At 41.2% G+C, this 26,957-nt stretch overlaps 1 protein-coding gene across 1 annotated transcript in view; it reads right to left on the reverse strand.

Annotated features, from left to right (window-relative positions):
- Nucleotides 1-26,509, reverse strand: part of LOC110529239 (kinesin-like protein KIF3C) — a 44,453-nt gene extending 17,944 nt beyond the window's left edge. Inside the window, exon 1 of the mRNA XM_036984555.1 lies at nucleotides 24,141-26,509. Coding sequence (XP_036840450.1) covers nucleotides 24,141-25,568 — 1,428 coding nt within the window. The 5' untranslated portion in view covers nucleotides 25,569-26,509. The remainder of the gene's footprint in view (nucleotides 1-24,140) is intronic.
- Between the last annotated feature and the right edge of the window lie 448 nt (nucleotides 26,510-26,957).

The raw sequence follows: 26,957 nt of genomic DNA on the forward strand, positions 1-26,957 counted from the left end.
ACACACTGACCCCTACATTCTACATACTGACCCCTAAATTCTACGTACTGACCCCTACATTCTACGTACTGACCCCTACATTTTATATACTGACCCCTTAATACTACATACTGACCCCTACATACTGACCCATACATTCTACATACTGATCCCTACATACTGACCCCTACATTCTACATACTGAACCCTACATTCTACATACTGACCCCTACATTCTACATACTGAACCCTACATTCTACATACTAACCCTTACATTCTACATACTGACCCCAACATACTGAACCCTACATTCTACATATTGACCCCTACATTCTACATACTGACCCCTACATTCCATATACTGACCCCTACATTCTACATACTGACCCCTGCATTCTACATACTGACCCCTACATTCTATATACTGACCCCTACATTCTACATGCTGACCCCTACATTCTACATGCTGACCCCTACATTCTAAATACTGACCCCTACAATCTACATGCTAACCCCTACATTCTATATACTGACCCCAACATTCTACATGCTGACCACTACATTCTACATACTGACCCCTACATTCTACATATTGAGCCCTACATACTATATACTGACCCCTACATTCTACATGCTGACCACTACATTCCATATACAGACACCTACATTCTACATACTGACCCCTACATTCTATATACTGACACCTACACTCTGACCCCTACATACTGACCCCTACATTCTACACACTGACCCCTACATTCTATATACTGACCCCTACATACTGACTACTACATTCTATATATTGACCACTACATTCTACATACTGAATCCTACAGTCTACATACTGACCCCTACATTCTATACACTGACCCCTACATTCTACATACTGACCCCTACATTCTACATGCTGACTCCTACATTCTACATACTGACCCCTACATTCTACATACTGACCCCTACATACTACATACTGACCCCTACATTCTACATATTGACCCTACATACTATATACTGACCGCTACATTCTACATATTGACCCTACATACTATATACTGACCGCTACATTCTACATACTGACCCCTACATTCCATATACTGACCCCTACATTCTACATACTGACCCTTGCATTCTACATACTGACCCCTACATTCTATATTCTGAGCCCTACATTCTACATACTGACCCCTACATTCTAGATGCTGACCCCTACATTCTACTGACCCCTACATTCTACATGCTGACTAACACATTCTATATACTGACCCCAACATTCTACATATTGACTCTACATATTGACCCTTACATTCTCTATGCTGACCTCTACATTCTACATACTGACCCTTACATTCTACATATTGAGCCCTACATACTATATACTGACCCTTACATCCTACATACTGACCCCTATATACTGACCGCTACATTCTACATACTGACCCCTACATTCTATATACTGACCCCTATATACTGACCCCTACATTCTATATAGTGACCTCTACATTCTAAATACTGACCAGTACATTCTATATACTGACCCCTACATACTGACCCCTACATTCTACATACTGACCCCTACATTCAATAAAATGACCCCTACATACTGACCCCTACATTCTACATACTGACCCCTACATACAGACCCCTAAAGTCTATATACTGACCCCTACATTCTACATTCTGACCTGTACATTCTACATAGTGACCACTACATACTGACCAAAACATTCTACACACTGACCCCTACATTCTACATACTGACCCCTAAATTCTACATACTGACCCCTACATTCTACATGCTGACCCCTACATTTTATATACTGACCCCTTAATACTACATACTGACCCCTACATTCTATATACTGACTCCTACATACTGACCCCTACATTCTATATACTGACCCCTACATTCTACATACTGATCCCTACATTCTATATACTGAGCCCTACATTCTACATACTGACCCCTACATTATATATACTGAGCCCTAAATTATATATACTGAGCCCTACATTCTACATACTGATCCCTACATACTACATACTGACCCCTACATTCTACATACTGACCCCTACATTCTACATACTAACCCCTACATTCTATATACTGACCCCAACATACTGAACCATACATTCTACATATTGACCCCTACATTCTACATACTGACCCCTACATTCCATATACTGACCCCTACATTCTACATACTGACCCCTGCATTCTACATACTGACCCCTACATACTATATACTGACCGCTACATTCTACATACTGACCCCTACATTCTACATACTGACCCCTACATTCCATATACTGACCCCTACATTCTACATACTGACCCCTACATTCTATATACTGAGCCCTACATTCTATACACTGACCCCTACATTCTACATACTGACCCCTACATTCTACATACTGACCCCTACAATCTACATACTGACCCCTACATTCTATACACTGACCCCTACATTCTACATACTGACCCTTGCATTCTACATACTGACCCCTACATTCTATATACTGAGCCCTACATTCTACATACTGACCCCTACATTCTAGATGCTGACCCCTACATTCTACTGACCCCTACATTCTACATGCTGACTAACACATTCTATATACTGACCCCAACATTCTACATATTGACCTGTACATTCTACATGCTGACTAACACATTCTATATACTGACCCCAACATTCTACATATTGACTCTACATATTGACCCTTACATTCTATATGCTGACCTCTACATTCTACATACTGACCCCTGCATTCTACATACTGACCCCTACATTCTAGATGCTGACCCCTACATTCAACAATCTGACCACTACATTCCATATACTGACACAAACATTCTACATACTGACCCCTACATTCTACATGCTGACCACTACATTCCATATACTGAAACCTACATTCTACATACTGACCCCTACATTCTATATACTGACCCCTACATACTGACCCATACATACTGACCCCTACATTCTACACACTGACCCCTACATACTGACCCATACATACTGACCCCTACATTCTACACACTGACCCCTACATACTGACCCCTACATTCTATATACTGACCCCTACATACTGACCCCTACATTCTACACACTGACCCCTACATTCTACACACTGACCCCTACATTCCATATATTGACCCCTACATACTACACACTGACCACTACATTCTATATACTGACCCCTACATACTGACCCCTACATTCTACACACTGACCCCTACATTCTACACACTGACCCCTACATTCCATATATTGACCCCTACATACTGACTCCTACATTCTATATACTGACCCCTACATACTGACCCCTACATTCTACACACTGACCCCTACATTCCATATATTGACCCCTACATACTGACCCCTACATTCAATAAAATGACCCCTACATACTGACCCCTACATTCTACATACTGACCCCTACATACAGACCCCTAAAGTCTATATACTGACCCCTACATTCTACATTCTGACCTGTACATTCTACATAGTGACCACTACATACTGACCAAAACATTCTACACACTGACCCCTACATTCTACATACTGACCCCTAAATTCTACATACTGACCCCTACATTCTACATGCTGACCCCTACATTTTATATACTGACCCCTTAATACTACATACTGACCCCTACATTCTATATACTGACTCCTACATACTGACCCCTACATTCTATGTACTGACCCCTACATTCTACATACTGATCCCTACATTCTATATACTGAGCCCTACATTCTACATACTGACCCCTACATTATATATACTGAGCCCTAAATTATATATACTGAGCCCTACATTCTACATACTGATCCCTACATACTACATACTGACCCCTACATTCTACATACTGACCCCTACATTCTACATACTAACCCCTACATTCTATATACTGACCCCAACATACTGAACCATACATTCTACATATTGACCCCTACATTCTACATACTGACCCCTACATTCCATATACTGACCCCTACATTCTACATACTGACCCCTGCATTCTACATACTGACCCCTACATACTATATACTGACCGCTACATTCTACATACTGACCCCTACATTCTACATACTGACCCCTACATTCCATATACTGACCCCTACATTCTACATACTGACCCCTACATTCTATATACTGAGCCCTACATTCTATACACTGACCCCTACATTCTACATACTGACCCCTACATTCTACATACTGACCCCTACAATCTACATACTGACCCCTACATTCTATACACTGACCCCTACATTCTACATACTGACCCTTGCATTCTACATACTGACCCCTACATTCTATATACTGAGCCCTACATTCTACATACTGACCCCTACATTCTAGATGCTGACCCCTACATTCTACTGACCCCTACATTCTACATGCTGACTAACACATTCTATATACTGACCCCAACATTCTACATATTGACCTGTACATTCTACATGCTGACTAACACATTCTATATACTGACCCCAACATTCTACATATTGACTCTACATATTGACCCTTACATTCTATATGCTGACCTCTACATTCTACATACTGACCCCTGCATTCTACATACTGACCCCTACATTCTAGATGCTGACCCCTACATTCAACAATCTGACCACTACATTCCATATACTGACACAAACATTCTACATACTGACCCCTACATTCTACATGCTGACCACTACATTCCATATACTGAAACCTACATTCTACATACTGACCCCTACATTCTATATACTGACCCCTACATACTGACCCATACATACTGACCCCTACATTCTACACACTGACCCCTACATACTGACCCATACATACTGACCCCTACATTCTACACACTGACCCCTACATACTGACCCCTACATTCTATATACTGACCCCTACATACTGACCCCTACATTCTACACACTGACCCCTACATTCTACACACTGACCCCTACATTCCATATATTGACCCCTACATACTACACACTGACCACTACATTCTATATACTGACCCCTACATACTGACCCCTACATTCTACACACTGACCCCTACATTCTACACACTGACCCCTACATTCCATATATTGACCCCTACATACTGACTCCTACATTCTATATACTGACCCCTACATACTGACCCCTACATTCTACACACTGACCCCTACATTCCATATATTGACCCCTACATACTGACCCCTACATTCAATAAAATGACCCCTACATACTGACCCCTACATTCTACATACTGACCCCTACATACAGACCCCTAAAGTCTATATACTGACCCCTACATTCTACATTCTGACCTGTACATTCTACATAGTGACCACTACATACTGACCAAAACATTCTACACACTGACCCCTACATTCTACATACTGACCCCTAAATTCTACATACTGACCCCTACATTCTACATGCTGACCCCTACATTTTATATACTGACCCCTTAATACTACATACTGACCCCTACATTCTATATACTGACTCCTACATACTGACCCCTACATTCTATGTACTGACCCCTACATTCTACATACTGATCCCTACATTCTATATACTGAGCCCTACATTCTACATACTGACCCCTACATTATATATACTGAGCCCTAAATTATATATACTGAGCCCTACATTCTACATACTGATCCCTACATACTACATACTGACCCCTACATTCTACATACTGACCCCTACATTCTACATACTAACCCCTACATTCTATATACTGACCCCAACATACTGAACCATACATTCTACATATTGACCCCTACATTCTACATACTGACCCCTACATTCCATATACTGACCCCTACATTCTACATACTGACCCCTGCATTCCACATACTGACCCCTACATACTATATACTGACCGCTACATTCTACATACTGACCCCTACATTCTACATACTGACCCCTACATTCCATATACTGACCCCTACATTCTACATACTGACCCCTACATTCTATATACTGAGCCCTACATTCTATACACTGACCCCTACATTCTACATACTGACCCCTACATTCTACATACTGACCCCTACAATCTACATACTGACCCCTACATTCTATACACTGACCCCTACATTCTACATACTGACCCTTGCATTCTACATACTGACCCCTACATTCTATATACTGAGCCCTACATTCTACATACTGACCCCTACATTCTAGATGCTGACCCCTACATTCTACTGACCCCTACATTCTACATGCTGACTAACACATTCTATATACTGACCCCAACATTCTACATATTGACCTGTACATTCTACATGCTGACTAACACATTCTATATACTGACCCCAACATTCTACATATTGACTCTACATATTGACCCTTACATTCTATATGCTGACCTCTACATTCTACATACTGACCCCTGCATTCTACATACTGACCCCTACATTCTAGATGCTGACCCCTACATTCAACAATCTGACCACTACATTCCATATACTGACACAAACATTCTACATACTGACCCCTACATTCTACATGCTGACCACTACATTCCATATACTGAAACCTACATTCTACATACTGACCCCTACATTCTATATACTGACCCCTACACACTGACCCCTACATACTGACCCATACATACTGACCCCTACATTCTACACACTGACCCCTACATACTGACCCCTACATTCTATATACTGACCCCTACATACTGACCCCTACATTCTACACACTGACCCCTACATTCTACACACTGACCCCTACATTCCATATATTGACCCCTACATACTACACACTGACCACTACATTCTATATACTGACCCCTACATACTGACCCCTACATTCTACACACTGACCCCTACATTCTACACACTGACCCCTACATTCCATATATTGACCCCTACATACTGACTCCTACATTCTATATACTGACCCCTACATACTGACCCCTACATTCTACACACTGACCCCTACATTCCATATATTGACCCCTACATACTGACTCCTACATTCTATATATTGACCCCTACATTCTACATACTGACCCCTACATTCCATATATTGACCACTACATACTGACCCCTACAGTCTACATACTGACCCCTACATTCTATACACTGACCCCTACATTCTACATACTGACCCCTACATTCTACATGCTGACTCGTACATTCTACATACTGACCCCTACATTCTACATACTGACCCCTACATTCTACATGCTGACCACTACATTCTACATACTGACCCCTACATTCTACATGCTGACCACTACATTCCATATACTGACACCTACATTCTACATGCTGACCACTACATTCCATATACTGACACCTACATTCTACATGCTGACCACTACATTCCATATACTGACACCTACATTTTTTTATTTTTATTTATTTCACCTTTATTTAACCAGGTAGGCTAGTTGAGAACAAGTTCTCATTTGCAACTGCGACCTGGCCAAGATAAAGCATAGCAGTATGAGCAGACAACACAGAGTTACACATGGAGTAAACAATTAACAAGTCAATAACACAGTAGAAAACAAAGGGGGAGTCTATATACAATGTGTGCAAAAGGCATGAGGTAGGCGAATAATTACAATTTTGCAGCTACATTCTACATACTGACCCCTACATTCTACATGCTGACCCCTACATTCTACATACTGACCCCTACATTCTACATACTGACCCCTACATTCTATATACTGACCCCTACATTCTACATACTGACCCCTACATTCTACATGCTGACCCCTACATTCTACATACTGACCCCTACATTCTACACACTGACCCCTACATTCCATATATTGACCCCTACATACTACACACTGACCACTACATTCTATATACTGACCCCTACATACTGACCCCTACATTCTACACACTGACCCCTACATTCTACACACTGACCCCTACATTCCATATATTGACCCCTACATACTGACTCCTACATTCTATATACTGACCCCTACATACTGACCCCTATATTCTACACACTGACCCCTACATTCCATATATTGACCCCTACATACTGACTCCTACATTCTATATATTGACCCCTACATTCTACATACTGACCCCTACATTCCATATATTGACCACTACATACTGACCCCTACAGTCTACATACTGACCCCTACATTCTATACACTGACCCCTACATTCTACATACTGACCCCTACATTCTACATGCCGACTCGTACATTCTACATACTGACCCCTACATTCTACATACTGACCCCTACATTCTACATGCTGACCCCTACATTCTACATACTGACCCCTACATTCTACATACTGACCCCTACATTCTATATACTGACCCCTACATTCTACATACTGACCCCTACATTCTACATGCTGACCCCTACATTCTACATACTGACCCCTACATTCTACATACTGACCCCTACATTCTATATACTGACCCCTACATTCTACATACTGACCCCTACATTATATATATTGACCCCTACATACTGATCCCTACATTCTATATACTGACCCCTACATTCTACATACTGACCCCTACATACTACATACTAACCCTTACATTCTACATACTGACCGCAACATACTGAACCCTACATTCTACATATTGACCCCTACATTCTACATACTGACCCCTACATACTACATACTGACCCCTACATTCTACATATTGACCCCTACATACTATATATTGACCCCTACATTCTACATACTGACCTCTACATTCTACTTACTGACCCCTACATTCCATATACTGACCCCTACATTCTACATACTGACCCCTGCATTCTACATACTGACCCCTACATTCTATATACTGACCCCTACATTCTACATACTGACCCCTACATTCTACATGCTGACCCCTACATTCTACATACTGACCCTTACATTCTACATGCTGACCCCTACATTCTATATACTGACCACAACATTCTACATATTGACCCCTACATACTGACCCTTACATTCTATATGATGACCTCTACATTCTACAAACTGACCACCGCATTCTACATACCGACTCCTACATTCTATATACTGATCCCTACATTCTACATATTGACCCCTAAATTCTACATGCTGACCCCTACATTCTACATACTGACCCCTACAATCTACATACTGACCCCTACATATTGACCCCTAAATTCTAAATGCTGACCCCTACAATCTGCATACTGACCCCTACATTCTGACCCCTACATACTGACCCCTACATTCTACATACTGACCCCTACATTCTATATACTGACCCCTACATTCTACATACTGACCCCTACATTCTACATACTGACCCCTACATTCCATATACTGACCCCTACATTCTACATACTGACCCTTGCATTCTACATACTGACCCCTACATTCTATATACTGAGCCCTACATTCTACATACTGACCCCTATATTCTACATGCTGACCCCTACATTCTACATACTGACCCCTACATTCTACATGCTGACTAACACATTCTATATACTGACCCCAACATTCTACATATTGACCTGTACATTCTACATAGTGACCACTACATACTGACCAAAACATTCTACATACTGACCCCTACATTCTATATACTGACTCCTACATACTGACCCCTACATTCTATATACTGACCCCTACATTCTACATACTGATCCCTACATACTACATACTGACCCCTACATTCTACATACTGACCCCTACATTCTACATACTGATCCCTACATTCTACATACTGACCCCTACATTCTACATGCTGACCCCTACATACTACATACTGACCCCTACATTCTACATATTGACCCCTACATACTATATACTGACCCCTACATTCTACATACTGACCCCTACATTCTACATACTGACCCCTACATTCTACATACTGACCCCTACATTCTACATACTGACCCCTACATTCTACATACTAACCCCTACATTCTATATACTGACCCCAACATACTGAACCCTACATTCTACATATTGACCCCTACATTCTACATACTGACCCCTACATTCCATATGCTGACACCTACATTCTACATACTGACCCCTGCATTCTACATACTGACCCCTACATTCTACATGCTGACCCCTACATTCTACATACTGACCCCTACATTCTACATGCTGACCCCTACATTCTATATACTGACCCCAACATTCTACATATTGACCCCCACATTCTACATACTGACCCCTGCATTCTACATACTGACCACTACATTCTATATACTTATCCCTACATTCTACATACTGACCTCTAACTTCTACATGCTGACCCCTACATTCTACATACTGACCACTACATTCTACATGCTGACCACTACATTCCATATACTGACACCTACATTCTACATACTGACCCCTACATTCTATATACTGACCCCTACATACTGACCCCTACATTCTACACACTGACCCCTACATTCTATATACTGACCCCTACATACTGACTCCTACATTCTATATATTGACCCCTACATACTGACCCCTACATTCTACATACTGACCCCTACAAACTGACCCCTACATTCTATATATTGACCGCTACATACTGACCCCTACAGTCTTTATACTGACCCCTACATTCTACATACTGAATCCTACAGTCTACATACTGACCCCTACATTCTATACACTGACCCCTACATTCTACATACTGACCCCTACATTCTACATGCTGACTCCTACATTCTACATACTGTCCCCTACATTCTACATACTGACCCCTACATACTACATACTGACCCCTACATTCTACATATTGACCCCTACATACTATATACTGACCCCTACATTCTACATATTGACCCCTACATTCTACATACTGACCCCTACATTCTATATACTGACCCCTACATTCTACATACTGACCCTTGCATTCTACATACTGACCCATACATTCTATATACTGAGCCCTACATTCTACATACTGACCCCTACATTCTACATGCTGACTAACACATTCTATATACTGACCCCAACATTCTACATATTGACCCTACATACTGACACTTACATTCTACATATTGAGCCCTACATTCTATATACTGACCCCTACATTATACATACTGACCCCTACATTCTGACCCATACATACTGACCCCTACATTCTACACACTGACCCCTACATTCTATATACTGACCCCTACATACTGACTCCTACATTCTATATATTGACCCCTACATACTGACCCCTACATTCTACATACTGACCCCTAGATTCTATATATTGACCACTACATACTGACCCCTACAGTCTATATACTGACCCCTACATTCTACATACTGACCCCTACATTCTATACACCGACCCCTACATTCTACATACTGACCCCTACATTCTACATGCTGACTCGTACATTCTACATACTGAACCCTACATTCTACATACTGACCCCTACATTCTACATGCTGACCACTACATTCCATATACTGACACCTACATTCTACATACTGACCCCTACATTCTACATGCTGACCCCTACATTCTACATACTGACCCCTACATTCTACACACTGACCCCTACATTCTACATACTGGCCCCATACTACATACTGACCCCTACATTCTACACACTGACCCCTACATTACACATACTGACTCCTACATTCTATATACTGACCCCTACATTCTAAATACTGACCCCATACTACATATTGTTCCCTACATTATACATACTGACCCCTACAATATATATATTGACCCCTACATACTGATCCCTACATTCTATATACTGACCCCTACATTCTATATACTGACCCCTACATACTACATACTAACCCTTACATTCTACATACTGACCGCAACATACTGAACCCTACATTCTACATATTGACCCCTACATTCTACATACTGAACCCTACATACTACATACTGACCCCTACATTCTACATATTGACCCCTACATACTATATACTGACCCCTACATTCTACATACTGACCTCTACATTCTACTTACTGACCCCTACATTCCATATACTGACTCCTACATTATACATACTGACCCCTGCATTCTACATACTGACCCCTACATTCTATATACTGACCCCTACATTCTACATACTGACCCCTACATTCTACATGCTGACCCCTACATTCTACATATTGACCCCTACATACTATATACTGACCCCTACATTCTACATACTGACCTCTACATTCTACTTACTGACCCCTACATTCCATATACTGACTCCTACATTATACATACTGACCCCTGCATTCTACATACTGACCCCTACATTCTATATACTGACCCCTACATTCTACATACTGACCCCTACATTCTACATGCTGACCCCTACATTCTACATACTGACCCCTACATTCTACATACTGACCCCTACATTCTACATACTGACCCCTACATTCTACATGCTGACCCCTACATTCTACATATTGACCCCTACATTCTACATACTGACCGCAACATACTGAACCCTACATTCTACATATTGACCCCTACATTCTACATACTGAACCCTACATACTACATACTGACCCCTACATTCTACATATTGACCCCTACATACTATATACTGACCCCTACATTCTACATACTGACCTCTACATTCTACTTACTGACCCCTACATTCCATATACTGACTCCTACATTATACATACTGACCCCTGCATTCTACATACTGACCCCTACATTCTATATACTGACCCCTACATTCTACATACTGACTCCTACATTCTACATACTGACCCCTACATTCTATATACTGACCCCTACATTCTACATACTGACCCCTACATTCTACATGCTGACCCCTACATTCTACATATTGACCCCTACATACTATATACTGACCCCTACATTCTACATACTGACCTCTACATTCTACTTACTGACCCCTACATTCCATATACTGACTCCTACATTATACATACTGACCCCTGCATTCTACATACTGACCCCTACATTCTATATACTGACCCCTACATTCTACATACTGACCCCTACATTCTACATGCTGACCCCTACATTCTACATACTGACCCCTACATTCTACATACTGACCCCTACATTCTACATACTGACCCCTACATTCTACATGCTGACCCCTACATTCTACATATTGACCCCTACATTCTACATGCTGACCCCTACATTCTACATGTTGACCCCTACATACTGACCCTTACATTCTATATGATGACCTCTACATTCTACAAACTGACCACCGCATTCTACATACTGACTCCTACATTCTATATACTGACCCTTACATCCTACATACTGACCCATAAATTCTACATGCTGACCACTACATTCCATATACTGACACCTAAATTCTACATACTGACCCCTACATTCTGACCCCTACATACTGACCCCTACATTCTACACACTGACCCCTACATTCTATATACTGACCCCTACATTCTACATACTGACCCCTACATTCTACATACTGACCCCTACATTCCATATACTGACCCCTACATTCTACATACTGACCCTTGTATTCTACATACTGACCCTTACATTCTATATACTGAGCCCTACATTCTACATACTGACCCCTACATTCTACATACTGACCCCTACATTCTACATACTGACCCCTACATTCTACATGCTGACTAACACATTCTATATACTGACCCCAACATTCTACATCCTGACCCTTACATTCTATATGCTGACCTCTACATTCTACATACTGACCCCTACATTCTACATACTGACCCCTACATTCCATATACTGACCCCTACATTCTACATACTGACCCTTGCATTCTACATACTGACCCTTACATTCTATATACTGACCCCTACATTCTATATACTTATCCCTACATTCTACATACTGACCCATAAATTCTACATGCTGACCCCTACATTCTACATACTGACCCCTACATTCTACATACTGACCCCTACATTCTACATATTGACCCCTACATACTATATACTGATCCCTACATTCCATATACTGACCCCTACATTCTACATACTGACCCCTACATTCTACATGCTGACACATACATTATATATACTGACCCCAACATTCTACATATTGACCCCTACATACCGACCCTTACATTCTATATGCTGACCTCTACATTCTACATACTGACCCCTGCATTCTACATACTGACCTCTACATTCTATATACTGATCCCTTCATTCGACATACTGACCCCTAAATTCTACATGCTGACCCCTACATTCTACATACTGACCCCTACATTCTACATATTGACCCCTACATACTATATACTGACCCTTACATCCTACATACTGACCCCTACAATCTACATGCTGACCCCTACATTCTACATATTGACCCCTACATACTATATACTGACCCTTACATCCTACATACTGACCCCTACATTCTACATACTGACCCCTACATTCTACATACTGACCCCTACATTCTACATGCTGACACATACATTATATATACTGACCCCAACATTCTACATATTGACCCCTACATACTGACCCTTACATTCTACATGCTGACCCCTACATTCTACATGCTGACCCCTACATTCTACATACTGACCACTACATTCTACATACTGACCCCTACATTCTATATACTGACCCCTACATTCTGACCCCTACATACTGACCACTACATTCTACATACTGACCCCTACATTCTATATACTGACCCCTACATTCTGACCCCTACATACTGACCACTACATTCTACATACTGACCCCTACATACTGACTACTACATTCTATATATTGACCCCCTACATACTGACTCCTACATTCTACATACTGACCCCTACACACTGACCCATACATTCTATATATTGACCACTACATACTGACCCCTACAGTCTATATACTGACCCCTACAGTCTACATACTGACCCCTACATTCTATACACTGACCCCTACATTCTACATACTGACCCCTACATTCTACATGCTGACCCCTGTTTCTACATACTGACACGTACATTCTACATGCTGACCACTACATTCCATATACTGACACCTACATTCTAAATACGGACCACTACATTCTACATGCTGACCCCTACATTCTACATACTGACCCCTACATTCTACATACTGTCCCCATACTACAAACTGACCCCTATATTCTACATACTGACCCCTACATTCTATATACTGACCCCTACAGTCTACATACTGACCCCTACATTCTATACACTGACCCCTACATTCTACATACTGACCCCTACATTCTATATGCTGACCCCTGCATTCTACATACTGACCCCTACATTCTATATACTGACCCCTACATTCTACATACTGACCCCTACATTCTACATGCTGACCCCTACATTCTACATACTGACCCCTACATTCTACATATTGACCCCTACATACTTTATACTGAACCCTACATTCTACATGCTGACCACTACATTCCATATACTGACACCTACATTCTACATACTGACCCCTACAATCTACATGCTGACCCCTACATTATACATACTGACCCCTACATTCTACATACTGACCCCTACATTCTACATACTGACCCCTACATTCTACATACTGACCCCATACTACATACTGACCCCTACATTCTACATACTGACGCCTACATTCTATATACTGACCCCTACATTCTACATACTGACCCCATACTACATACTGACCCCTACATTATACATACTGACCCCTACATTCTATATACTGACCCTTACATTCTACAGTGCCTTGCGAAAGTATTCGGCCCCCTTGAACTTTGCGACCTTCTGCCAAATTTCAGGCTTCAAACATAAAGATATAAAACTGTATTTTTTTGTGAAGAATCAACAACAAGTGGGACACAATCATGAAGTGGAACGACATTTATTGGATATTTCAAACTTTTTTAACAAATCTAAAACTGAAAAATTGGGCGTGCAAAATTATTCAGCCCCCTTAAGTTAATACTTTGTAGCGCCACCTTTTGCTGCGATTACAGCTGTAAGTCGCTTGGGGTATGTCTCTATCAGTTTTGCACATCGAGAGACTGACATTTTTTCCCATTCCTCCTTGCAAAACAGCTCGAGCTCAGTGAGGTTGGATGGAGAGCATTTGTGAACAGCAGTTTTCAGTTCTTTCCACAGATTCTCGATTGGATTCAGGTCTGGACTTTGACTTGGCCATTCTAACACCTGGATATGTTTATTTTTGAACCATTCCATTGTAGATTTTGCTTTATGTTTTGGATCATTGTCTTGTTGGAAGCCAAATCTCCGTCCCAGTCTCAGGTCTTTTGCAGACTCCATCAGGTTTTCTTCCAGAATGGTCCTGTATTTGGCTCCATCCATCTTCCCATCAATTTTAACCATCTTCCCTGTCCCTGCTGAAGAAAAGCAGGCCCAAACCATGATGCTGCCACCACCATGTTTGACAGTGGGGATGGTGTGTTCAGGGTGATGCGCTGTGTTGCTTTTACGCCAAACATAACGTTTTGCATTGTTGCCAAAAAGTTCAATTTTGGTTTCATCTGACCAGAGCACCTTCTTCCACATGTTTGGTGTGTCTCCCAGGTGGCTTGTGGCAAACTTTAAACAACACTTTTTATGGATATCTTTAAGAAATGGCTTTCTTCTTGCCACTCTTCCATAAAGGCCAGATTTGTGCAATATACGACTGATTGTTGTCCTATGGACAGAGTCTCCCACCTCAGCTGTAGATCTCTGCAGTTCATCCAGAGTGATCATGGGCCTCTTGGCTGCATCTCTGATCAGTCTTCTCCTTGTATGAGCTGAAAGTTTAGAGGGACGGCCAGGTCTTGGTAGATTTGCAGTGGTCTGATACTCCTTCCATTTCAATATCATCGCTTGCACAGTGCTCCTTGGGATGTTTAAAGCTTGGGAAATCTTTTTGTATCCAAATCCGGCTTTAAACTTCTTCACAACAGTATCTCGGACCTGCCTGGTGTGTTCCTTGTTCTTCATGATGCTCTCTGCGCTTTTAACGGACCTCTGAGACTATCACAGTGCAGGTGCATTTATACAGAGACTTGATTACACACAGGTGGATTGTATTTATCATCATTAGTCATTTAGGTCAACATTGGATCATTCAGAGATCCTCACTGAACTTCTGGAGAGAGTTTGCTGCACTGAAAGTAAAGGGGCTGAATAATTTTGCACGCCCAATTTTTCAGTTTTTGATTTGTTAAAAAAGTTTGAAATATCCAATAAATGTCGTTCCACTTCATGATTGTGTCCCACTTGTTGTTGATTCTTCACACAAAAATACAGTTTTATATCTTTATGTTTGAAGCCTGAAATGTGGCAAAAGGTCGCAAAGTTCAAGGGGGCCGAATACTTTCGCAAGGCACTGTACATACTGACCCCTACATTCTACATGCTGACCCCTACATTCTACATACTGACCCCTACATTCTACATATTGACCCCTACATACTATATACTGACCCCTACATTCTACATACTGACCCCTACATTCCATATACTGACACCTACATTCTACATACTGACCCCTACATTCTACATGCTGACCCCTACATTCTACATTCTGACCCCTCCAATCTACATATTGACCCCTACATACTATATACTGACCCCTACATTCTACATACTGACCCCTACATTCTACATACTGACCCCTACATTCTACATACTGACCCCTACATTCTATATACTGATCCCTACATTCTACATTCTGACCCCTACATACTGACCCCTACATTCTACACACTGACCCCTACATTCTATATACTGACCCCTACATACTGACTCCTACATTCTATATACTGACCCCTACATACTGACTCCTACATTCTATATATTGACCCCTACATACTGACCCCTACATACTGACCCCTACATTCTATATACTGACCACTACATACTGACCCCTACAGTCTATATACTGACACCTACATTCTATATACTGACCCTTACATTCTATATACTGACCCCTATATTCTATATACTGACCCCTACATACTGACCCCTACATTAAAGAAACAGAGAAACAGGGTCACATTCCCCACAGAACGCACTGCATGTGTATGTGTGTGTGAGTAAAGAGAGGTACTGTATAATATACTAATGAAGAGAGGAGAGGTACTGTATAATATACTAATGAAGAGAGGTACTGTTTAATATACTATGGAAGAGAGAAGAGGTACTGTATAACATACTAATGAAGAGGTACTGTATAATATACTAATGAAGAGAGGAGAGGTACTGTATAATATAGTAATGAAGAGAGGAGAGGTACTGTATAATATACTAATGAAGAGAGGAGAGGTACTGTATAAATTACTAATGAAGAGAGGAGAGGTACTATATAATATACTAATGAAGAGAGGTACTGTATAATATACTAATGAAGAGAGAAGAGGTACTGTATAATATACTAATGAAGAGAGGTACTGTATAATACACTAATGGAGAGAGGAGAGGTACTGTATAATATACTAATGAAGAGGTACTGTATAATACACTAATGAAGAGAGGAGAGGTACTGTATAATATACTAATGAAGAGAGGAGAGGTACTGTATAATATACTAATGAAGAGAGGTACTGTTTAATATACTATGTAAGAGAGAAGAGGTACTGTATAACATACTAATGAAGAGGTACTGTATAATATACTAATGAAGAGAGGAGAGGTACTGTATAATATAGTAATGAAGAGAGGAGAGGTACTGTATAATATACTAATGAAGAGAGGAGAGGTACTGTATAACTTACTAATGAAGAGAGGAGAGGTACTATATAATATACTAATGAAGAGAGGTACTGTATAATATACTAATGAAGAGAGAAGAGGTACTGTATAATATACTAATGAAGAGAGGTACTGTATAATACACTAATGGAGAGAGGAGAGGTACTGTATAATATACTAATGAAGAGGTACTGTATAATACACTAATGAAGAGAGGAGAGGTACTGTATAATATACTAATGAAGAGAGGTACTGTATAATATACTAATGAGGAGAGGTACTGTATAATATACCAATGAAGAGAGGTACTGTATAATATACTAATTAAGAGAGGAGAGGTACTGTATAATATACTAATGAAGAGAGAAGGGGTACTGTATAATATACTAATGAAGAGAGGTACTGTATAATATACTAATGAAGAGAGGAGAGGTACTGTATAATATACTAATGAAGAGAGGAGAGGTACTGTATAATATACTATGGAAGAGAGAAGGGGTACTGTATAATATACTAATTAAGGGAGATACTGTATAATATACTAATGAAGAGAGGAGAGGTACTGTAGAATATACTAATGAAGAGAGGAGAGGTACTGTATAATATACTAATGAAGAGAAGAGAGGTACTGTATAATATACTATGGAAGAGAGAAGGGGTACTGTATAATATACTAATGAAGAGAGGTACTGTATAATATACTAATGAAGAGAGGAGAGGTACTGTATAATATACTATGGAAGAGAGAGGTACTGTATAACATAGTAATGAAGAGAGGAGAGGTACTGTCTAATATACTAATGAAGAGAGGAGAGGTACTGTATAATATACTAATGAAGAGAGGAGAGATACTGTACATACAGCAGATCGTAAATGAAAGGTTCTTTGTTTTGTACTGCCCTTGGTGTGTGTGTGTGTGTGTGTGTGTGTGTGTGTGCAATTTACAGTCCTTTGTGTTCTGTCACAGTGCGTTAGCATCAGTAAAGAGCCCATTCATCTCTTCACAAAATAACACACACACACAAACACACACACACACTGTACCCTGCTTGGCAACCTCTCTCCACACTACAGCCAGTGAGCCTGTTATAGCTAGTTATAGCCAGTTATAGTCTGTTATATCCTGTTATAGTCTGTTATAGTCTGTTATAGCCTGTTATATCCTGTTATAACCAGTTATTGTCTGTTATATCATGTTATAGCCTGTTATATTCGGTTATATCCTGTTATAGCCTGTTATATCCTGTTATAACCAGTTATTGTCTGTTATATCCTGTTATAGTCTGTTATATTCGGTTATATCCTGATATAGTCTGTTATAGTCTGTTATAGTCTGTTATAGCCTGTTATATCCTGTTATAACCAGTTATAGTCTGTTATATCCTGTTATAGTCTGATAGTCTGTTATAGCCTGTTATATCCTGTTATAACCAGTTATTGTCTGTTATATCCTGTTATAGTCTGTTATAGCCTGTTATATCCTGTTATAGCCTGTTATAGTCTGTTATATCCTGTTATAGTCTGTTATAGTCTGTTATAGCCTGTTATATCCTGTTATAGCCTGTTATAGTCTGTTATATCCTGTTATAGTCTGTTATAGCCTGTTATATCCTGTTATAACAAGTTATTGTCTGTTATATCCTGTTATAGTCTGTTATATTCGGTTATATCCTGATATAGTCTGTTATAGTCTGTTATAGTCTGTTATAGCCTGTTATATCCTGTTATAACCAGTTATAGTCTGTTATATCCTGTTATAGTCTGATAGTCTGTTATAGCCTGTTATATCCTGTTATAACCAGTTATTGTCTGTTATATCCTGTTATAGTCTGTTATAGCCTGTTATATCCTGTTATAGCCTGTTATAGTCTGTTATATCCTGTTATAGTCTGTTATAGTCTGTTATAGCCTGTTATATCCTGCTATAGCCTGTTATAGTCTGTTATATCCTGTTATAGTCTGTTATAGTCTGTTATAGCCTGTTATATCCTGTTATAACAAGTTATTGTCTGTTATATCCTGTTATAGTCTGTTATAGTCTGTTATATCCTGTTATAGCCTGTTATATTCGGTTATATCCTGTTATAGTCTGTTATAGCCTGTTATATCCTGTTATAGCCTGTTAGTCTGTTAGTCTGTTACAGCCTGTTATAGCCTGTTACAGCCTGTTATAGACTGTTACAGCCTGTACTAATGTTACTTGTTATGTCCTGTTATAGTCTGTTATAGCCTGTTATAACCTGTTACAGCCTGTTACAGTCTGTTACAGCCTGTTATAGACTGTTATAGACTGTTACAGCCTGTTACAGTCTGTTACAGCCTGTTATAGCCTGTTATAGACTGTTACAGCCTGTTATAGACTGTTTTTCTCTGCCATTCTCAGTGCTGGAGGGACATAAATCCCAGAGAAAGTCTGTAGCTCCTGATCTTCTGGATCCCTGCTTTTTAATAAATCTGGAAGCTGATTTCATAGCTGAACAAACCACTTACCTATCTGTTCAATCTAACCCTGGAATGTAATGAAATTCCAAAGATCTGGAAATCAGCATTTGTCCTACCACTTTTAAAGGGCGGAGAGCCAACTCTATTGAGTATTTATAGGCCAATCTCAAAGCTGTCACCACTGGCGAAAATACTTGAAACCCTTGTTAGTGAACAGCTAAAAGAGTTTTTAAATACTAACTCTATTTTATCAATGTACTAATCGGGCTTTAGGAAGAAGCATAGCACAATTACAGCAGCCATGAAGGTTTTAAATTATATCACTGAAGCCCTTCACAAAAAACAGCACCGTGTCTCACTTTTTATTGATTTCTCTAAGGCTTTTGATACAGTTGATCATGCTATACTAAGGCAGAGATTGTTGAGTGTATGTCTTTCGGAGCATGCAGTTGCATGGTTTGCTAACCATCTGTCTGATAGGACTCAGTGCACTCAATTTGATGGGCTCATGTCTGTTAAATTGTCTGTCTGTAATGGTGTGCCCCAGGGTTCTGTACTGGGTCCCCTCTTATTCACTATTTATATAAATAATTTAGACAAAAATGTGCAAAATGCATAACTTCACTTTTATGCTGATGATACTGTTATATACTGTTGTGCCTCGTCTCTCACAAAAGCTTTCCAGAACTTGCAAACTGCTTTTTATACTGTTCAACATACCTTGTGTCAATTGAAGCTTATCCTCAATACTGACAAAACTAAACTAATGGTGTTTTCTAAAGCAAGAAATAGACCTCTGAACCTTTCACCTATTACTACCTGTCAGGGCAAGGAGATCGAGATTGTAACCTCATATAAATATTTTGGAATTTTAAATGATGATGATGGCCTCTTTAAAATTGCATTTTCAACAATTTACAAAACAATTGGAGCTGAAGTTGTGATTATATTTTAGGAATAAGGCCCGCTTCTCTATTGAAGCCAGAAGGAGGCTAGTATCAGCTACATTTCTGCCTATACTAGACTGTAACAATGCACGCTGAGAGTCGGAAAGCAAGTTCAGGGAGTGAATACATTTAATTAATTAATTAACAAAACAAGAAACACAAACAGCGCAATGACATGAAACAGCAACAATGATGACTAAGGAAGAAACCAAAGGGAGAGACACATAAAGGGCAGGTAATCAAGGAGGTGATGGAGTCCAGGTGAGTGTCATTATGCGCGTAACGCTGGTGACAGGTGTGCGCCCTAACGAGCAGCCTGGTGACCTAGAGGCCGGAGAGGGAGCACACGTGACAAGACAATGGGGATATTTTCAATATAAATGCTTACGATCAGTGTTTGAGATCAATTGACATCCTTTACCATGGAGCATTGAAATGTATTTTAAACTGCAAAACCATTACACACCACTGCCCTTTGTATACCAGGGTTGGCTGGCCTTCTCTAGTCAATTCGTAGGCTCAGGCACTGGTATACTTTTATTTACAAAGCCATTTTGGGTTTACTACCATTTTAGTTGGCCATTTTTATCATTCAGAAATGTGGTGGGTACTCTCTTCGTTCTCAGGGCTTTATCCTGCTAACTGTTACAAATGTCCGAACTGAATTTGGTTAAAGGGCTTTTATGTACTCTACCATTCAAAAGTTTGGGGTCACTTAGAAATGTCCTTGTTTTTGTTGATTAAAATAACATCAAATTGATCAGAAATACAGTGTAGACATGGTTAATGTTGTAAATAACTACTGTAGCTGGAAACGGCTGAATTTTAATGGAAAATCTACATAGGCATACAGAGGCCCATTATCAGCAACCATCACTCCTGTGTTCCAATGGCACGCTGTGTTAGCTAATAAAAGTTTATCATTTTAAAAGTCTAATTGATCATTAGAAAACCCTTTCACAATTATGTTAGCACAGCTGAAAACTTGTTCTGATTAAAAAACCAATAAAACGGTCCTTCTTTAAACTAGTTGAGTATCTGGAGCATCAGCGTTTGTGGGTTCGATTACAGGCTCAAAATGGCCTGCAACAAAGAACTTTTCTGAAACACATCAATCTATCCTTGTTCTAAGAAAGAAATGCGATAAATTGCCAAGAAATTGAAGATTTCGTACAACGCTGTGTACCACTCCCTTCACAGAACAGCGCAAACTGTCACTAACCAGAGTAGAAAGAGGAGTGGGAGGCCCCGGTGCACAACTGAGCAAGAGGACAAGTACATTAGAGTCTCTAGTTTGAGAAACAGACACCTCACAAGTCGTCAACTGGCAGCTTCATTAAATAGTACCCACAAAACACCAGTCTCAACATCAACAGCGAAGAGGCGACTCCGGGGTGTTGGCCTTCTAGGCAGAGTTCCTCTGTCCAGTGTCTATGTTCTTTTGCCCATCTTAATCTTTAATTTTTATTGGCCAGTCTGAGATATGGCTTTTTCTTTGCAACTCAACACACACAGCCACACACACACAGCTGATTGTGTAGAGCATGATTGCAGTAGAGCATGCTGAGAGATGAGTCTATTACTCTCACATCCCCTCTCCTTCTCTCCTCTCTCTCTCTCTCTCTCTCAATTCAAATCAAAGGGCTTTATGGCAAAAGTATGTTTACATTTACAAAGCAAGGGAAATAATAAACAAAAGTGAAATAGACAATCACATACTAAAGGGCTGGTTGGGGCTGAGGGAAGGGGGTAATGTTTCAGTTCTGCGATATGATAGGCTGAAATCCAGCTGGCAGGAAGGAAGCATCATCCCCCACAGGAAACAGCAGGAAGGGAGGAGGGTGGGTGGTAGGAGGGGGAGAAGAAGGAGGGGGGGGGTAGAGGATGGGGGGAGGAGGGGAGGAGGGGGAGAGAGGAAGGGGAGAGAGGAGGGGGGAAACGAGCAGGAGAGGAGGGGAGGAGGGTTGGGGGTAGGAGGGGGAGAAGAAGGAGGGGAGAAGGAGGGGAGGTAGAGGATGAGGGGAGGAGGGGGAGAGAGGAAGGGGAGAGAGTAGGGGGGAGACGAGCAGGGCAGGAGAGGAGGGGAGGAGGGAAGGATAAATACTCCTAAAGATTCCTCTCTATATATGTGTGTGTGAATGTACCTTGTACTTGGCAGTCAACTGCTCGGTGGTGTCCCGCTCCTTCCTCAGATCTCCCATCATTATCTCCTTCTCTCCCAGAAGCCTCTGCTTCTCCACAGCCAATAGTGATCCATCTTCTCTGATGGCCTTATTCTCCTCCTCCAGCCTCTCCTTCTGCAGCTTCCTCTCCTTCTCCACCTCCTCTTCTCCCTCCTCATCCCCTTCTCCGTCCCAGCCCTCCTCCCCTTCCTCCTTCCTGTGTTTGCCCCTCCCTTCCTTGTGGCTGAGCTGTGCGCGGAGCCGTGCAATCTCCTTCTGGAACTCTCTGAGCAGGGCGTCTTTAGGGTCTTCGTTAACTCTTGGCTGGTTCTTGATGTTCTTAGCTCTGTTAGCGTAGCGGAGAGTGGTGAGGGTCTCCTCGTAGTGTTGGGGGGCGGGGCCTAGTGTAGCCACCATCACCGTCTTGGCGTTCCCTCCCAGAGAGTCCTGTAATAACCGGGTCAGTTTAGAGTCCCGATAGGGAACATGGCCGCTACGCCCGTCTGCCAGGGCTGAGATCACGTTGCCTAGCGCTGACAGAGACAGGTTGATCTTAGCGGCTTCCTTCAGGCGTTCCCCGTGGACGCCCGTCTTTGCCTGCCGCTCGCTGCCCGCCAGGTCAACCAGGTTGAGCCGGCCCACCCTGATGTGCTGCCGTCCATCCGGCCCCGTCTGGGAACACTCCACCGTGATGAGGAACAGGGTGTGGGAACGGGAAGAGTGTTCGTTCATGTCTGTCGCTCCCACCGAGCGCACCTGGTTCCCTAAGTTCATGAGCTCCTCTATCTCCTTCACGCTCTTACACACGCACGACGTCAAGTCACGCACATACACCCCGCTCTCCGGGCTCTCTCTCAGCTCCAGGGTGTGGGGGGGCTGGGTGTGCACGTTGGGGACATGAGGGGCGTGCACGTTAGGATCCAGTAGATCCCTGATCTCCTCTCGGTAGATCTCCAGGTAAGAGGCTCTGACCAGGTACTGGCGGTCGGCGGCGGAGCGGGAGATCTGGGTGAAGACGTGTTCGAAGGCGTTGGGGATGACGCCCCGCCTCTCTGGCTCTAGCCACGCTCCCTGCATGGTGTAGGTCTTTCCGGTGCCCGTCTGGCCATAGGCAAAGATGGTTCCATTAAACCCGTCCAGGACTGAGTGGATCAGCGGGCGTACTGTCTCATCGTACAGATCACGTTGTCTAGACGATGCGTCATACACAGAGTCGAACGTAAACGTCTTCCGAGGCTCGCCGGGCAGAGCGCGAGGGTTCTGTAAGACCACCTGACCCCGATGTACATCCATCTCTACGATCCCTCCCCTTCCTCCTGGTGTCCCGGTAACACCAGCTGCCTCTTTCCGGTTTAACGGGCGACAGCGAACCACAACCTTCACAGTCTCACTACTCTTTATCTTAGACATCTGAAGTGGCTATCAGGTAACTATTATTAGAGATTTATAGAAATTAACATTTGTTATTATCAGTTGATCTCTTTCTCCTTACTGGACACTGTTCTTGCTAGTATTTACCAGGTAATGATCCAACTGGGAAATTGATGCTTGGTATATCACTTAGTACTGAATTTAACACAATGGTGCTAAAGAAACAAATTCATAGGCCTACCATGTTATTATCAGGTCATTATTAATGAATTTACTAGGTCTTTGAGTAGTCAAACAGTAAAATATAGAGCAGGTAACAGAGTAATACATGAGTCCTATCTGACTGGATGATAACAGCGTCACACTGAACACCAGGCCTCTAGTCCTGCCATGCTAATGACAAATTAGCTTGTTTACAAATAACATTAAATTAGCCTATTTATCAATAATAATAATAATCATAATCGGTTTTTGGTCCCACAGTTAAAATATTAGTGCATGTATTGGTCTGTCGAATATCATTCTGTCTCTATCTATTTTCCTCTACAATCTCTCTTTCAGAATCCCCACCGGGCCATCTCATATAGATTATTATGCAATAATTTTGTAGATATTATATTCACATTCTTTAACCAATCCATCCGTGTGTTTCTCACCGTCAACAATATGATTTAATCCGCGTTAACTAGCGGTATTAAACACACTTCACGGTGTGCTCAGTGATCACGACGGTTCCGTTGAGGTCCGGGTGCATTCTGTCCGTCTGTCCGTTAACAGGGGTTCATTCGATAATAAAGCCAGCTCCGCCTTAACAAGTCCCGGTCAATCAAAAGATTTACCAACGGTTTTTCATCCTGCCTCCGTGCCCGGAGATATACCCTAATGCTCTCGTGCCGCAGAGGAGATGCTGCGGCTCCATTAAAGTACTGAGAGCGAGTTTCAGGATGAACAGAGAGGAGATACACACACACACACACACACATACATACACAAACACATCATTACCTCATTCAGCCACACCCACTGCAGAACGCAATGACGGGACCATGGGAAATGGAGTTTTACACTATTATTAAGTCAAATCAAGTTTTTAAGGCTGCATTTATTGATTTGCATACGTTATCGCAGGTGCAGCGAAATGCTTATGTTTCTAGATCTAACAGTTCGGTGATAATACCTAGTAATATAAAACAATAAACACATAATTCAAACAAACAATGTAAAGAAATAAATTAAGAAATATCAGAAGGAGCAATTTCAGAACCCTTGACTTTTTACACATTTTGTTACGTTACAGTCTTATTCTAAAATGGATTCAATAGTTGTTTTCCCTCATCAATCTACACACAATACCCCATAATGACAAAGCAAAAAACAGGTTTTTATAAATGTTAGCTAATTTATTAGAAATAAACTGACATACAACAT

Source organism: Oncorhynchus mykiss, chromosome 8 (assembly GCF_013265735.2).
Source record: "Oncorhynchus mykiss isolate Arlee chromosome 8, USDA_OmykA_1.1, whole genome shotgun sequence".
NCBI classification, from domain to species: domain Eukaryota; kingdom Metazoa; phylum Chordata; class Actinopteri; order Salmoniformes; family Salmonidae; genus Oncorhynchus; species Oncorhynchus mykiss.